We start from the raw sequence: 17,829 nt of genomic DNA on the forward strand, positions 1-17,829 counted from the left end.
GTGGTAAGGCGTCCGCCCCGTGATCGGGAGGTCGTGGGTTCAAACCCCGGCCGGGGTCATACCTAAGACTTTAAAATTGGCAATCTAGTGGCTGCTCCGCCTGGCGTCTGGCATTATGGGGTTAGTCTAGGACTGGTTGGTCCGGTGTCAGAATAATGTGACTGGGTGAGACATGAAGCCTGTCAGTGCTGCGACTTCTGTCTTGTGCGAGTGTGGCGCACGTTATATGTCAAAGCAGCACCGCCCTGATATGGCCCTTCGTGGTCGGCTGGGCGTTAAGCAAACAAACAAACAAACCCCTTTCCATGCATGGAGCCCACATTGCCCTGCACTGAACCCACAGCTGGTCAGTCTGTCTTGAACCCAGTTAGCGACTATGTGTATCTTGTTGTAAAGCGCAGCCTGACAGATTCCTTGGTACACAGTGTGGCTCCAGAGGTCTTGAAACTTGGTGCTGTGTCGTCTACAGTCTGCAGGTCGTACCTCATCAACACCTGTGATTATAGAGGTAAATGAGCTTCTTGCATTCATTTGCATGCGTTCACCGTTTGCCAGGTAACACTGACACACACACACACACACACACAGTCGCACGCCGCACACACACGCACGAACGAACGCGCACAGATAGGCTGATCGATCTGTGCTTGAGAGAGAGACAAGACAAGACAAGACAAGACAACATCTTTATTATCGAGGGTAATAGATAAGCAAGAATATTGCTTTTTTACATCCAGCCCTCGCCCTAATATAGGGTCAACAAGAACAGAAACATTATAATCAAAGAACTATCACATCAAACTTAATACATTATAGAGAGAGAGAGAGAGAAAGTACAGAGAGAGAGAGATAGAGAGAGAGAAAGTACACACATCGACACATACACATGCACGAACCGCACTCTCACACACAAACACACACACACTGGACCTACATGAAGAGGTTGATCAAGTTCTTAATCGAGCTTCTACTTTGAATACTTCTCCGTTGAATATCTCTTTGAAGCCGCATAACAGTGTGACCAGAAAGGGCACTCACGCTTTTTGTCGCGAACTGACCTGACTCACAAGAAGTTGAAGTTCTAGCTCTGCCAGCCTTCGACCTTAAGTGAAACAAAATAATCATTAAAACATCCGTGAGAACTCTTGGTATGCCTGCGAAAGAATTGTTATTGAGAAATTCTTCACATCAGTGAAAAAGAAAACAAAATAGGGACCAAATGAAAGTGACTTGCGTTTGATCATGCATGTTCCGAGGACAACTTGCCACCATCCTGATCGAAGGGCCAATATGCCGAGGTCTTGATATCCATAATTAGCCTTCAAGTCCAAACTAGACACGTACTGGAACTCCACTAGGAATATATACATCCCAAGCTGCCTATGCTAGAGCCCACGCACAGCAGCTTATTTTTCATACCAAGATCGGCGAACAGTTTTTTTTTATAAACCTACAACGTCGCACAAGTACAAGTACAAGTACAAGTATAATCGGGGGCCATCTTAACACCATCCACATAATATATTATAGGGACAAACCTGTCACCAGTTACATTCTGGGATCCGCTTACTTCTACTGATCCACATTTGGGCACCTGCTAGTCATCATTCACATTCAGGGGACACCATAATTATTACCATTCGTTTTGTAGGGCCAATTACACTTCCCAGTGTCCACCTGTATTAGTGAGAGTGGTTTATACCATCACTGAGGTTGATGGGGTCTATGTCGACCAAAAAGAGTGGGATTCCCTGTAGGCGGAGTTCCTGTACGGGGGGGATTCCCTGTATACATACTGTAGGAAAATACGATGGCGCTAAATCTCGCACAAAGCGCGTGACTACCGAGATCACCAAAAAGGGCGAGATCACCAACACGCTGTATACAGGGAATCCTCCTACAGGAACTCCACCTACAGGGAATCCCACTCTTTTGGTCGACATAGACCCTCATCTGCATCACTTGAGAGTCAGACCAGTTTGAACGACTCGGCTTTGCATCATACGCAGCCTGTTTGCACTCGTATTTTCTTTCTAGCAATCCACATTCACAAAACAAGTATACACATTCGTGAGCTTGTACACATATTCGGGGTTTCAACATCATAGTATACCTATATATACATTCAACATACCTATAGACCGGCTTCGGGGGGTAACCTATACACAAGAAATACCTTTACATTTTCGGGACAAAAACATACTTTACACGTTCGGGGCAAAAGCATACCTATATCATTCTATGACACACCTTTTTGGGCTATTCCAAATTCGAGGCCTGTCATATATACATGTACATCTTCAGGAACTTACCTATACACATTCGGCGCCCGTGGCCAAAAGGTAAGGAGGCGAAAGGATGAATGGAATTCACTTCGTCCCTGTCTCGCAGCCATCGCTCCGGACGGAATGAGTTGGGGTCTTCAAACATCTCTTCCCGTCGTCCCATCAACAGCAGGTGCATAAACACAATGGTCTGAAAATAGATAATTCAGTATTTTCAATTTTAAGAAAATGTAGAATCATTATCGTAGACATAGAAATCCTTGTCAGTATTAACGATTTTAATGTAAATCAAGTTGTATTTCTTATTTTTTCTTGTGCAAAGGGAAAGACGCCGTGTTCTCTGCAAAACTAAAAAAACGTATAATTGATACACCGGAAGCCAGTGTCAGAAAAGTGATTCAAGACTTCATCTTGAGAACTGATCTCCAAGCGAGTCAATCGTATAAGATCAAGAGAAAGACAAGAAAAGAGGGAGAAGAAGGGAGAGAGATATAGAGAGAACAAAAGAGAGAGAGAGAGAGAGAGAGAGAGAGAGAGAGAGAGAGTACGAGTGAAAGATAGAGAGAACGAACGAACGAACGAACAAACTTTATTACTCAAGGATGGAGATTTTAGGCTCACGCCTAGTCTTACAATCTGTCCCTGCTAAACTAAGACATAAAAATTAAGACAATAAAAGGAAAATTGTCAATCGCAATCATACAGTATTACTAATTACAACATTACCTATACGACTACATAATGCATAATAGATCATTAAAATGTACATGTATGTCAATATAATACAAAGGAAAAGAAAAGTCGACTCGCACACATACACACACACACACACACACGCACACGCACACGCACGAGAGAGAGAGAGAGAGAGAGAGAGAGAGAGAGAGAGAAAATGAAAGATAGAGAGAGAACGAGAGAGAGAGAGAGTGAAAGATAGAGAGAGAACGAGAGAGAGAGAGAGTGAAAGATACAGAGAGAAAGAGAGAGAGAGAGAGAGGGTGGAGAGAGAGGGAGTGAAAGATAGTTAGAGAGAGAGAGAGAGAGAGAGAGAGAGAGAGAGAGAGAAAAAGAGAGAGAGAGAGAGAAAGAGGGAGAGAGAGAGAACGAGAGAGAGAGAGAGAGAGAGAGAGAGAGAGAGAGAGGGGGGGGGGGGGGGTGATATCGGCATTTTGACTGCCGAATGATATTCAGCTAAGCACTTTTAGTTTTTCAGTTTTGATTTTACATGATCAGTAATTCGTCTTTAACGGCTCCGCCTGTTTTGTTTATATGATTGTGTGTTTGTTTTTAATTGGGGTGTGGGAGCGTGTGTGTGTGTGTGGGAGGGGGGGGGATGTCGAGGGGTAAAGGGAAAAGATGCAGTCAGTAATACAGTACTTACTCCCGCCGGGACCGTGTAACCCTGCAACACAGCGTCCTCCGGTAATATCCTGAATAGGTACTGGATGGTCGGGTACAACCTAAAACCACAAATCGTTGGTGGAGGCTGGCCACGACTTTGATTCCAAAATAAAACTATGCAAAACGGCAATTTAAGGTACAGTACTAGGTTAGAAAAAAAGGGTAGCCAGGTACAGAATATGAAAAACTGTGACAGTGAAGCAAAGTACAGTCACGTACTGGAAACAAAATAAAAAGCTTAGTCAGGAAGACAGAACGGCATAGTGAATACAGAGTTTACAACAACAAAAATCACGACACACAAAACAACCGTAGCGAGGCGCTGGGAATAAAACAAACAAACCGCGAGGTAGCAAACCAGTGGACACCATTCGGCGAAAACGCATTAACGGTTTGCCGCGATCAGTTCATGTTTTTGGCAGCCAGGTAGCTCCGTTGGATTTGTGATACTGGGGTCACATGTTCGAATCCAAGCCGGGACGGACATCGACACAGTATCTATGTCCCACCCCCTTGTCACCGCCGTGTCGCCGAAACGCCTCAGTCATTGTGCCAGAAGTGCACACCGGGGTAGCGCAACTCTTGTTGAAATTTTGCAGCATTCTTCTTTTGGGACCTGAATTTCGATCCCAGCAATTTGGTTGTTTGCTTAACGCCCAGCCGACCACGAAGGGCCATATCAGGGTGGTGCTGCTTTGACATTTAACGTGCGCCACACACAAGACAGAAGTCGCAGCACAGGCTTCATCAGTGTCCAACCCAGTCACATTATTCTGACACCGGACCAACCAGTCCTAGCACTAACCCCATAATACCAGACGCTAGGCGGAGCAGCCACTAGATTGCCAATTTTAAAGTCTTAGGTATGACCCGGCCGGGGTTCGAACCCACGACCTCCCGATCACGGGGCGGACGCCTTACCACTAGGCCAACCGTGCCGGTGACCCCAGCAATGGGATGATAGAGTGATGAAAATGGAAAACAAAAGGTCAAAGAAATCACACCGACCTGAGAGTCTCCTTGATGCAGGCTTTGAGGTAGGTCATGCGCTTCACGTGCCCAAGGTCAGGCTGCTGTCCTGGTTCCAGGAGAGAGGTTACCTCCCTTCGTGCGGCTTCCTGGGCCTCGGTGTTCTTCGCAAGCTCGTACAGCAACATCTGGGCCGTGTTGGACGTCTTTGGTTGTTATAAATAAACGAATAAATAACATATGAGAAAGTTAATGAAGAAATAAAGAAAGAAGATAAGAAAGAAGGAGAAAACAAGTCGCGTAAGGCGAAAATACAACATTTAGTCAAGCTGTCGAACTCACAGAATGAAACTGAACGCACTGCATTTTTTCAGCAAAACCGTATACTCGTAGCATCGTCAGTCCACCAAAATTCATTAATTATTTTTTAAGCCACCAAGCTGAAATGCAATACCAAAGTCCGGCCTTCGTCGAAGATTGCTTGGCCAAAACTGCTGTCAATCAATTTGATTGAAAAATGAGGGTGTGACAGTGCCGCCTCAAATTTTACAAAAAGCCGGATATGACGTCATCAAAGACATTCATCAAAAAACAAAAAAATGTCCGGGGATATCATTCCCAGGAACTCTCATGTCAAATTTCATAAAGATCGGTCCAGTAGTTTAGTCTGAATCGCTCTACACACACACAGACACACAGACACACACACACAGACACACACAGACACACACACACACACACACACACACACACACACACACACACACACACACACATACACACCATGACCCTCGTCTCGATTCCCCCTCTATGTTAAAACATTTAGTCAAAACTTGACTAAATGTAACTGAACAAGTCGCGTAAGGCGAAAATACAACATTAATTTTAGTCAAGCTGTCGAACTCACAGAATGAAACTGAACGCAATGCAATTTTTCAGCAAGACCGTATACTCGTAGCATCGTCAGTCCACCGCTCGTGGCAAAGGCAGTGAAATTGACAAGAAGAGCGGGGTAGTAGTTGCGCTGAGAAGGATAGCACGCTTTTCTGTACCTCTCTTCGTTTTAACTTTCTGAGCGTGTTTTTAATCCAAACATATCATATCTATATGTTTTTGGAATCAGGAACCAACAAGGAATAAGATGAAAGTGTTTTTAAATTAATTTCGAAAATTTAATTTTGATCATAATTTTTATATTTTTAATTTTCAGAGCTTGTTTTTAATCCAAATATAACATATTTATATGTTTTTGGAATCAGAAAATGATGAAAAATAAGATGAACGTAAATTTGGATCGTTTAAAAAAATAATTTTTTTGGGTACAATTTTCAGATTTTTAATGACTAAAGTCATTAATTAATTTTTAAGCCACCAAGCTGAAATGCAATACCGAAGTCCGGCCTTTGTCAAAGATTGCTTGGCCAAAATTTCAATCAATTTGATTGAAAAATGAGGGTGTGACAGTGCCGCCTCAACTTTTACAAAAAGCCGGATATGACGTCATCAAAGGTATTTATCAAAAAAAGGGAAAGAAAACGTCCGGGGATATCATTCCCAGGAACTCTCATGTAAAATTTCATAAAGATCGGTCCAGTAGTTTGGTCTGAATCGCTCTACACACACACGCACAGACAGACAGACACACACACACATACACCACGACCCTCGTCTCGCTTCACCCTCTATGTTAAAACATTTAGTCAAAACTTGACTAAATGTAAAAAGAGGAAAAATAAATAAATAAATAACATTCCAAAACAGAGGAAGCTGACGTTAAAAGTTACGCGTGATATAACGTAACCAAACCGAACCTTCTTTGTTTGTTGGTTTGTTGATGTTATTGCTGTTTTCATTATTTGTTGTTGTTGTTGTTGTTGTTGTTGTTGTTCTTCTTCTTCTTCTTCTTCTTCTTCTTCTAAGTTCTTCTTCTTCTTCTTGTGCCTCTTCTTGTTCTTCTCAAGGTGCTGTGATTGGGTTTTTTTGCGGGTTTATTGTTGTTGGCGTTGTTCTTGTTCTTGTTCTTGTTCTTCTTATTCTTGTTCTTCTTCTTGTTCTTCTTCTCTTCTTCTTGTTCTTCTTGTTCTTCTGAAGGTGCTGTGATTGTGTGTTTTTTGCGGGTTTATTGTTGTTGGCGTTGTTCTTGTTTGTGACACGTACTGACCGTATCAACAGCAGCCATCATGAGATCTGTGACGTTGGCAATGGCTTCCTTCTCAGTGAGCACGTCCTGATCTTGTGACAAGAGGAAGGCCAGGAAACCTGTGTTGTCATCGTCGTGGTTAGTCTCAAGCTTTCTTATCTTCTCGTGGATGCATTCGCGAGCTGAAAAAGTTAAACTTTTCTTACATCTGGTTTACCGGAAACAACAATAAACCTAAGTGACTATACCTGTTATCTTCATAATGATTCTATGTAGATTAGCCCCCCCCCCCCCCCCCACCCCGCCACAGACATAGAAAGATGTCTATGTCTGTGCCCTCACCCCCACCCCACCCCCACCACAACCCCAATCCCGCCACTCTCAAAACATCCCTCCCGTTCACTAACTAGCAGACAGTCAGACAGAGCTAGTGGTGCATATCATACACACCTATATTGAAGCATGTTTTCCAACCGTTCATATGCCGTTTCCACTGAAATGGGTGAAGAATTCTAGCCAGTGACGGAGGAAGGGCGACAAGTGCGTTGTTCGTGTCGAAGACTTCATGAATAGCGTGGATAAACTCCCCTGCCAACTCTGCGGTCGGTTGACGGAAACACCCGAGCTCCTTCTCATACAGAAGACGACCTACCGCTGGTGGGACAAAGAAAAAAAAATTAAGAAAATTAAATGAACAAATAAGATAATTAAAAAATCTGAAAGTCAAATCAGATATTTAACGAGAGGTCTCAAACCCGCACAAACACTCAGTCAAGTTAATGCGGGGTGAAAAGGCCAGGTGTGAGGTGGGGGGGGGGGGTTGGGGGGTGGGGGTGGGGGGTTGGGGGGTGGTACATAATGTGAACTCTCCTTCACGTTCATACAGAAAGAGAGCTGACCTCACCGCAAACCTCACACCCACCCCTTTTCAACGCGGACCTTGCAAGTATGGGACATGAAACACAATTACTCAATAATTATGGACATAGCGGACTCTGTGTTGAAAGATACAGTTAATTTGGGACACTATTCTTGAATTTTACCCACAAAACCTTACATTCCAGAGACCAGAGAAACAGCAGGTCCTGGACATCCTCCACGACTCCGCCTTCCTCGGACCGCGTCCGTAGTGTGTCCAGAAACTGGGTCACGACTTTATTCAGGTCAGGCACGTGCACGTCGAGTTGACCTTGACGTAGCAGCGGTCTGTTTAACACGCGTCTCGCCCGCCACCACTCCTCTCCGTTCCTAGTACAGTGAAGCAGATGTCTATCATACTATTATGACAAGAAAAATGTTCATTCAAAATGAACAGGCGTCCATGTTATTTTGACAAAATGAATATTTTTGTTAAAGAAGCTGGCAAGCACACCCTTTCGAATATAGCGGAAGTAGTTTCGACCCTAAATGTTTAAGTACTTAGGCCTTAAACTTAAGTACGGGTTGATAGAATATTTTAATGTAAGCAGAGATGTCTCTGATATAAGTGCAGTTTATTTTCAAAGTTTGGAGTCGTAGATCATTCTTTTTGGATGCAATGTGACTAGCATGTATCGGTGAAATTTGTTGTTTAATTCTGCAAGCAAATGTGTGTGCTGTTATTGCATTATTTACAAAAAACGCACAGAAAAAAACACTATTTTCGACTACTCACTGCGGAGCAGAGCGTGCAATATACGCTCTGCTGCAGAGTTATCCCACGTGCGGTTAGATAGACGCTCATACATGTAAGTACAGTTTATTTTCTAGGTTTGGTATCGTAGATAATTTTTTTTGAATGCAATGTGAAAAACAGGTATTGATACAGTTTGTTGTATAATTTTGCAAGTGAATATTTGTTTATTGGCTGCATGTTTGACAAAAACGTTGTAAAATAAACACTTTTTCGTTGCTTTTATTGTTTGCTTTGATTGCAGCCAAACGACTTGCTCTACGGGGCTGAAAATAAAGTGGAAGACACTTTGAGATATAAGGAATTGGATAGGCCATCATACGAGAAGGTGTAGAAATCTGCATGCTGGCAGCTTTAAAGTGTTACAGCGACATCAGAAAGCTCTAAAAGCTTTGTTTTTTTTTAAATGCATGATTTTCATAGTTTGTCACTTTAGACAATTTTTGTAATAATTAATTTGATCGGAAAAAAATAGTGTAATATACAAATAAGAAAATTTTTGAATCACATTTTTGCTATCCTTGATGAGAAGCGAGTTGAAATGTGCCTAAATAAAGTCACACCTTAACATTTTTTAGTTTTTGCCCACTAAGGCATTTGCAACATGAAATTTCAGTATTTTTAAGTTTTTACCCCCCCCCCCCCCCCCCCAAATGACATGTTTTAACAATTTGAAGTTTTTGTCTAAACATGAAATGACAATCTAAGATCTGAAAGCTTTTTTTTTTTTTTTAATGCAACGTCATGAATAATATTTTCAATTTTTTGCATTAAAGAAGCTGGCAAGCACACCCTTTCGAATATAGCGGAAGTAGATTCGACCCTAAATGCTTAAGTACTTAGGCCTTAAACTGAAGTACGTGTTGACAGAATATTTTAATATAAGTGCAGTTTATATTTCAAAGTTTGGAGTCGTAGATCATTCTTTTTGGATGCAAAATGACTAACATGTATCAGTGAAATTTGTTGTTTAATTCTGCAAGCAAATGTGTGTGCTGTTATTGCATTATTTGAAAAAAAACGCACAGAAAAAACACTATTTTTGACGACTCACTGCAGTTATCCCAGGTGCGGTTAGATAGACGCGCATACATGTAAGTACAGTTTATTTTCTAGGTTTGGTATCGTAGATAATGTTTTTGGAATGCAATGTGACAAACATGTATTGATACAGTTTGTTGTATAATTTTGCAAGTGAATATGTGTTTATTGGTTGCATGTTTCACTAAAACGCAGTAAAATAAAAACTTTTTCGTTGCTTTTGTTGTTTCCTTTGATTGCAGCCAAATGACTGAAAATTAAGTGGAAGACACTTTGAGATATAAGGAATCGGATAGGCCATGACACGAGAAGGTGTAGAAATCTGCTTGCAGACAGCTTTAACATGACATCACATATTGATATATTTTTTAAGTTTTTGCATATTACCCCATTTTTGAGGTCACGTTTTAACTTTGGTTAAGTGTTTGCCCACAACTGACATTAGATTACATTTAAACATTTTACATTATTTTTCTAGCACATGTTCATGTTAGTCTGCGCCATCCATTGATCACAGAACATCCACATAGGAAGAAAAGGTGTTTGACTACTGAAATAAAAATGTTTAGAGAAATGTAGAAAGAGGTGAACAAAATGCAAGATGATTTGGTATGGAATTTAGTTGTATACGTGAATGAGGTGTGAAACGTATGCAGAAAGGAAGATGTTTATTTGCGATGAAAGAAAATAGATATAATAACTTCATACTGTAGTAAAAAAACAAAACAAAACAAAAACAACCAGTAATCAGCCAATCAATTTCAAATGTTCATTCAACAGTAACCATATACATTCGACAATGGTCCTCTGTAAATAAAAATTAAAAACAAATCTGCTTGGACAGAATTGTTGTTATTTTTGGGAATAAGAAAATATCAACTATCTTGAGATGCATCCTCTTGAACAAAAATAATGCAAGTTAAGGAGTTACGTCCATATGCGTAAAAAGTTAAGATGAATATATGGATCAACAATTACCTCCCCTACTTGCATTATATTTGGGCAAAGCTATAGGAATAGTGTAATGATATTTTAAAATAATTGTCACATTGCCTTAAACATTTGGATTTTGACATGGAGTATTTTACGTAATGTGTACATTTTAGACATGGCAACTGAAGGAAAAAAAAGTGGAGAAAAAAAACCTAACATTTTGTGGGACAAATTTTGTAAGTTGGGTGACGAAACCATGTAAACTTTTCCTTCACAACAGACAAAATTAAGAGGTTTTTCTTTTAACAAACACAAAGAAATATGTCTTTACCTTCGAACAAGCACAGAAAGTATGTGTTTTTGTTCATAAGACCATACATTTTGTTGTTGTGGAGATATGGATTCAACTGCAGAAAATGTGAAACTTTGCTAACAATTCCCATACCTGACATTTTAAAAGTCTAAAAAGTGCCTCCCACTAGCTTGTCACCAAATAAACAAAGTAGGTTGTAACAAAATTGCAGATTAATAAAAAAAATAGTTCAATCAATAGTATATGTCACACCTGACATTAAACTAGTAATTTCCATCACTATCCTTTTCAGGCATTAAAAATAGTTCAAAGCAGCTATAGCCCCACATGGAAGTAAGAGGCTCATTCACAAGCTAGTTAAAAGCTTTTCATTCTTTTTGTTTTTCTCAAAAGAAAGTTCATAGTATGACAACAGTATTCACAGCAGGCAGTTTTAAATCACGCAAGGGTCATTCTCAAGGTGTGTTCACGAAATACATTGTAATTTTAAACAGAGACAATTATCAGTTCACGCTTGAAGATGATTTTACTGACCAAGTTTCTCCCCATATATTTCATAACCCTGCAGGTGAAAATGGGAATACCAGCACAGAATGACTGTCAGTGAACATTTAATACCAACACTTCAAACTACATCACTCATCATAAAACAGAAGCTGTGACTTGGATTTAAATGAAAATCAAAAAGTGGAAAAACTCATACTCTGATAATTGTTGTCCAAGTGTTTCAAACTACATCACTCATCATAAAACAGAAGCTGTGACTTGGATTTAAATAAAAATCAACACGCGGAAAAACTCATACTCTGATAATTGTTGTCTAAGTGTTTGTGTGGTTAAAAAAAACAAACGTACCTGATCCTGAATAAAATCAGAGCAACCCATATGATCATTAAAATATAACCATTCACTGGTCCATAGGTATACTCTTTTCAAAAAGGAGATGGGTATGGAAGAGGCAGTGCTTCTGTTAGTGATTCAAAGTGCCAGACATCCCATCCTAGTGCTGTGAAATGGATATAAATTATATATATATTCAATATTTCATGGAAGCTTACTAATATTTGCATGCAAACATACTGTGACAGTACTAATACAGTAAAAGCATTATTGAGGGTGAACAGCCTGCTTTACTTGGTTTCAGTGAGGAGTAACAATACTAACAATAACAATAACATGCCTAAGTTGTGAAATGTAAGTACTTAACCCCCCCCCCCCCCCCGGACACTGGCAAAATTCCAGCAGAATGTCCCCCACCTTCGCTGACGATTATCCACAGTTTATACAGGAAGTGTGCAGGTAGGTTGTCTGCCTCTGTGTCGGTTTTACCTCCGCGGTGTAGACGAAAAACTTTTCCACTTCTGCCACAGGGCGAAAAGTCTCGTTTTGGCACTTTAACTTGGCATATAACATCAAACATCACGTTAATTAACTGAATTGTGTGGCATTATACCTATGCGATTCATGTCACATTAGAAAAACTGCCGTAACGCAATAAAATTCCTGAGATGTTAGTATTATGCATAACACGGTAAAACATCGAGTTTTGGTGTCTGCGTTTTGGACGTTTTCGCTGGGATTACGGAGGGCTATTCACATCGTGTTAAACAAGTTGTCGCAGTGAGCAAAACACCAGATAACGTCTGGAATTATGACAAGTTATTGCAGTGACTTAAACTCGAAGTTAGCTGTTGGTTTTGATGTGTTTCACTGCGTTTTCGTCTTGCTTTTGTTTCATAATGTTGTTGCTGTTGTTGTTACTGTTGGGAGCTATACATCACATTTTTGTTCCCCCAAAAATTTATTCTTGATTAATATCAGGACGCAAACCATCCCCTTTACTTCACACACACACACACACACACACACACACACACACACACACACACACACACACACACACACACACACACACACACACACAATCTACTCCTCAGTTTGCAGCGTGGCTTCGACAGCGAGTTTGCCCGTACCCAAGGGGAGTAACTCGAAATAACTCAGCGCGCGGTCTGCTGTAAAAAGCCCTAATAGAAATCACCCGCTAGGTACACGCGCACTCAAGTTAACCTCTGCTTTGACCTGTGGCTGTGTGCCAAGAGAGAGCAGAACACACACGCCGTAGACCAGATAAATAGGTGCTTGATTTTGGTATTTTGATTTTACATAACATTAAACTTTTCTTGGTGTTCATGGTCATGGCAACAGCCATAATAATATTATATCATGTATAATATTACATTTCAGCATATGTGAATTACATGTCATCATAACAAACTGTCATACATTTTTATTCCTCATCATTCTGATTGATCACAACCAAACCTACTATCAGTGGACACATCCAAATGCAAGCGCCTGTTCTTGACAAATTGCCACAGTGACTGATCTAAAAATATAGGTCCTTTGCCGCCACGGACACTGTTTGGCCTGTAGGTAAAATGTACAATGTATTTTCTGATTTGTGCACAAAAGCTTTTTTTCTTTTTTTCTTTTTTTTAACATAACAATGTTTAATGTTACTGTATGTTTGAAAGACCATGGTCACATTTGTAAAACAAATGTTAAATTAAAAAATAAATAACATTTTGGTTCATGATTTTTTCCTACACCTGTGCTAAAACTAAGAAGTAAAAATGTCGGTATATAAGTCACTCAAATACTATAAAGTACGAATGGTTAGAGTTCGTTGCGGTTGACCCTGCACAGTTCGACCTACGATGTTTTTGTTGAACAATTTTGTCAACAACAAAAAAAAAAAAAAGTAAGGGCAGTAACTCAAGACGTAAATGTGGCAGTGTCCCATAGGCAACCGCAGAGTTATCCTGTCCATAGGCAAGCGCTTACTTGATCCCAATTACTAGGCGTCTCCGGACGCCTAGAATAAGCTTCTGAGTGAAGCAAATAAAAAAAAAATTAAAAAAATTGCTTGGGGATACTTTTATTTTTATTTTTTATTTACACGACACAGTCACGCAGTCAAACACTGTCAGAAACCCAGACAGACAGACATACAGGCAGACAGGCAGACAGACAGACAGATAGACAGATAAAGAGAGGCTGACAGATAGACTAAAAGACACTCCCTACACAGACAGAGGCACCCACAGACAGAAACACAACAACAACAACAACAACAACAACAACCATCACAACCTCCACCAATATCCACAACTACAACCAGCACCACTTACATCAAGAAGACCCCAAAGCTCTCATCCGCGTCAAGCCTGAACCGCTCCCACAGAAGCAGACGATTCCTGCGCGGGTGAGGTCCTTCTTGCCTGTAGACCGTCTCCACAGACTGATAGTCCATCACGTTCACAAAGTCGAAGATGCCGGCGCGCAGACGATAGACCGGGCCAAGGCTCTGGAAGCTTTGCAAGAACCAGTCATTGAGTCTGGAGCTGTACCGAGCCATTCTCAATATAGTCGTCAGGGAGTACGGTCTGTCCGAACTACTCGGCATCTCTTCGAACGGCTTGGGTATAAACGATTTCGAATGAGGAATCTTGTTCTTGTTTGACGTGTGAGGGTTCTGGGGTTGAGGCGTTAGTGACTCCTCTTTGAGGGGCTTTGATAAAGACTTCCGCGGTGAAAGCTTGTTCGTTTCTGTTGTACATTTCTGAGACATAGAATTTAGTGGCATCTCTTCGAATGTCTTCTCGGAACCCTTTATCCTGGCTGTGGGCGAGGTCGTGTTCGTAAATGTAGAGCTTGGAGTTGATGTAGTAAGTGTTGGTCTTGAAGAACGTGTGTTCTCCTCACGTTCACTTGTACTGAAGACCTGAGAATTGCAGGGACCATCACAAACAGATTCAGTGTTAGTTTTCTGCAGCGTGGAGACTTTTGTGGAGTTTGAGCACTGTTGGTCTTTATTAGAAGTTACCGATCCAGCAGTTGCTTCCAACCTGAAGTTTCCAGTCTCTGTGGAGGAGGATGGCTGTGTTTTTGTCGGTTCTTTCCTGACTTTTGCAGAAGATATCATTGTTCTACACGACAATACCTTCATCCGTTCCACAGCACATTCTACCGTGCTGGGTAAAGTGAACAGAGGTCGTTCAATGCCTTGAACAGTCCGCAGAAGTTGTTGCCGCTTATGACAAGAGACAGCAGGTCGTCGCAGAGCTGCGCCATGTTTAACAAAGAGCGGACTGACATGACTGTAGAAGCGATGTTGATGAACACGAGCACAAAGTTGCGTTAGCACTGATGGAAAGGTGGGATCTCTCGCCGCTGAAACACACACAGCCTGCCTTGAGGAATACAGCAAGTTGCCTGCTCTGGTCACAGCGGTCATTGTGCTAATACTTCTGTGATGGTGTATAGTCAGGTCAAATTTAACTATGAATTATTCACAACTATCGACCACAAACATTAAATTCTGAACACAGCGAACTGCGGGTATAGACAAATGAACTAGCGTAGCTTTTGATGCCCTTTATATACTCTGGCAAACGATGTCACTTTCTTTCTTTCTTTATTTGGTGTTTTACGTCGTTTTCAACCGTTCAAGGTTATATATATCGCGACGGGATGTCACTAGTTGTATCCGTTCGGTTGATCTGAGTTCAATAACGTTTTCTTGCGGGTCAGTTCACGTAAAGTTCGACACCAACTGTACATAGTTCATCACTGATAACTGAGAGTGTTATCTAACAACCCCGTCGCGATATAACATTGAACGGTTGAAAACGACGTTAAACACCAAATAAAGAAAGAAAGATCTAACAACCATGTCAGAGTTCCCCTACATTGACCTGTAAGTCTGTATAAAAAAGGGACTTATATACAGATACGAGCTTAAATATATCCCAAACGAAAGCTGCTGATGACTTCAACATGAATGGTTTGTTTGTTTGTTTGTTTGCTTAACTCCCAGCCGACCACGAAGGGCCATATCAGGGCGGTGCTGCTTTGACATATAACGTGCGCCACACACCAGACAGAAAGGGGGGGGGGGGAGATGGGATAGAGCCACTTGTTAAGTGTTTCTTGTTCACAAAAGCACTAATCAAATAATTGCTCCAGGGGCTTGCAACGTAGTACAATATATTCTTTCTTTCTTTATTTGGTGTTTAACGTCGTTTTTAACCACGAAGGTTATATCGCGACGGGGGAAGGGGGGAGATGGGATAGAGCCACTTGTCAATTGTTTCTTGTTCACAAAAGCACTAATCAAAAATTTGCTCCAGGGGCTTGCAACGTAGTACAATATATGACCTTACTGGGAGAATGCAAGTTTCCAGTACAAAGGACTTAACATTTCTTACATACTGCTTGACTAAAATCTTTACAAACATTGACTATATTCTATACAAGAAACACTTAAAGCCATATGTACTCGATGACTATACACGCTAATTGCTTTACCAACAGCTGGAGACATGCTAAATTAAGTTCCCTGCAAAATATTGTGGTCTAGGACCCCTTCAATGTTGAGATATGTTAATTTTCATTTTGATCTGGATCGTCCTATTTATAGATTTGCCAACAGAGGTAGCGTTGACGCAAGGGAAATAACTCCGCGTCTTTGTTTACATCCAAAGTTTTTGAGACTCTAAAACAAGCTGTAATGCATGTATATGGTCCGCGCATGGCGACATATCGTCATTACATGGTCTTATGGTGCGTTTGACATCGATTATGGGCAAACTACACTTTGTAAACACGGGAGCGCGTACATATGCCTTTAACAAGGGTAAAAGGAGAAACAGAATCCGTTAGTCGCCTCTTACGACATGCTGGGGAGCATCGGGTAAATTCTTCCCCCTAACCCGCGGGGGGTAAAACACTAACCCCATAATGCCAGACGCCAGGCCAATTTTAAAGTCTTAGGTATGACCCGGCCGGGGTTCGACCCTATGACCTCCCGCTCACGGGGCGGACGCCTTACCACTAGGCCACCGTGTTGCGGTTAACATGAATGGTTATTTTGTTGACACAGATCGAGATAAACGCGTCAGATATATAATAAATTAGCGTGCCTAGCCTTTGTATTTGTGCGTGATAGTGGCTTGTGTTAAAGATTAAATCCTTCTCGTGTGGGCTTCACCATCACACATCTGTTCAGGCTTTTACACGAAATAAGAGCATCCGTCAACTGAGACAAACACCATGCGCAGAGTATATGTGACCCTCCACCACGGAATGAGTCGCATGTCACCTTTGCATGATTTTTATATGTTTGCATTTTCTAAAAGAGATTTTTTTAAAGCTCCATCCAGTGGGGAAAACCGTTTTAGAAAAGAGCGAAAACTTTTTGAGTTATAAGTTTGTGACCAAGGTGACCCTCACACTGATACCTTACACCCCCCCCCCCCCCCCCCGCCCCCCCCCCCCCCCCCCCGGACGTATATAAGGCCTAGCGCAGAACCCTGCGAGGTGACATCCGACTCATTCTGTGGTGGAGGGTCACATTTATACTCTCCCAAAAAAGAAACTTAACACGGCACCATGCACGTGATTTTCGTGCAGACACTATTTTTGCAATTCAACAAAAAGGGCGACCACCCAGAAAGGTCTTGCTTCAATGATGTTCTTTTTTGTGGTTTAGTGGATAGCAACAATGTAACTGACAAACTACTGGTTGGTCCGGTGTCAGAATAATGTGACTGGGTGAGACATGAAGCCTGTGCTGCGACTTCTGTCTTGTGTGTGGCGCACGTTAAATGTCAAAGCAGCACTGCCCTGATATCACCCTTCGTGGTGGACTGGGCGTTAAGCAAACAAACAAACAAACAAACTGACAAACTTCAAACTGATTTTTGGTGCTTTCCTCTAACATATTTGAACAAAAATCAATGTTTATATTACCCGTGTGTCAAGTTTCTTTTTGGGGGAGAGTATATATCCGCTGCAAAAAAGAATTGAGCAAAAGAAACCCAATCTACTCAAGTAGCAGCTAGGGTGTTGACTTTGGGCATTAGTCCAAGTGAAAAGCTGCTCTTCACACGTGTAAAACTTCGGCAGAACAGTTCTTAGAATACGCTTGTCTTCAAGTCTGTGGCAACGTTGATTTTGAAGCCGTCTGTCTGTGGTTACATTAATGTTCAATTCTTTTTGCAGCCGATATAAT

At 41.3% G+C, this 17,829-nt stretch overlaps 1 protein-coding gene across 1 annotated transcript; it reads right to left on the bottom strand.

The window, feature by feature from the left end:
* Nucleotides 1-1,959: 1,959 nt before the first annotated feature.
* LOC138952573 (1,25-dihydroxyvitamin D(3) 24-hydroxylase, mitochondrial-like) lies at nt 1,960-15,144 on the bottom strand. The gene is made up of 7 exons (XM_070324260.1): nt 13,946-15,144; nt 7,853-8,043; nt 7,246-7,449; nt 6,817-6,977; nt 4,695-4,861; nt 3,667-3,745; nt 1,960-2,475 (listed from the first exon to the last, which is right to left on the bottom strand). The coding sequence occupies exons 1-7, from the start codon at nt 15,049-15,051 to the stop codon at nt 2,281-2,283; spliced, it is 2,103 nt and encodes a 700-aa protein (XP_070180361.1). The 5' UTR covers nt 15,052-15,144; the 3' UTR covers nt 1,960-2,280.
* Between the last annotated feature and the right edge of the window lie 2,685 nt (nt 15,145-17,829).

This window comes from Littorina saxatilis, linkage group LG17 (assembly GCF_037325665.1).
Source record: "Littorina saxatilis isolate snail1 linkage group LG17, US_GU_Lsax_2.0, whole genome shotgun sequence".
Classification (NCBI taxonomy): Eukaryota; Metazoa; Mollusca; class Gastropoda; order Littorinimorpha; family Littorinidae; genus Littorina; species Littorina saxatilis.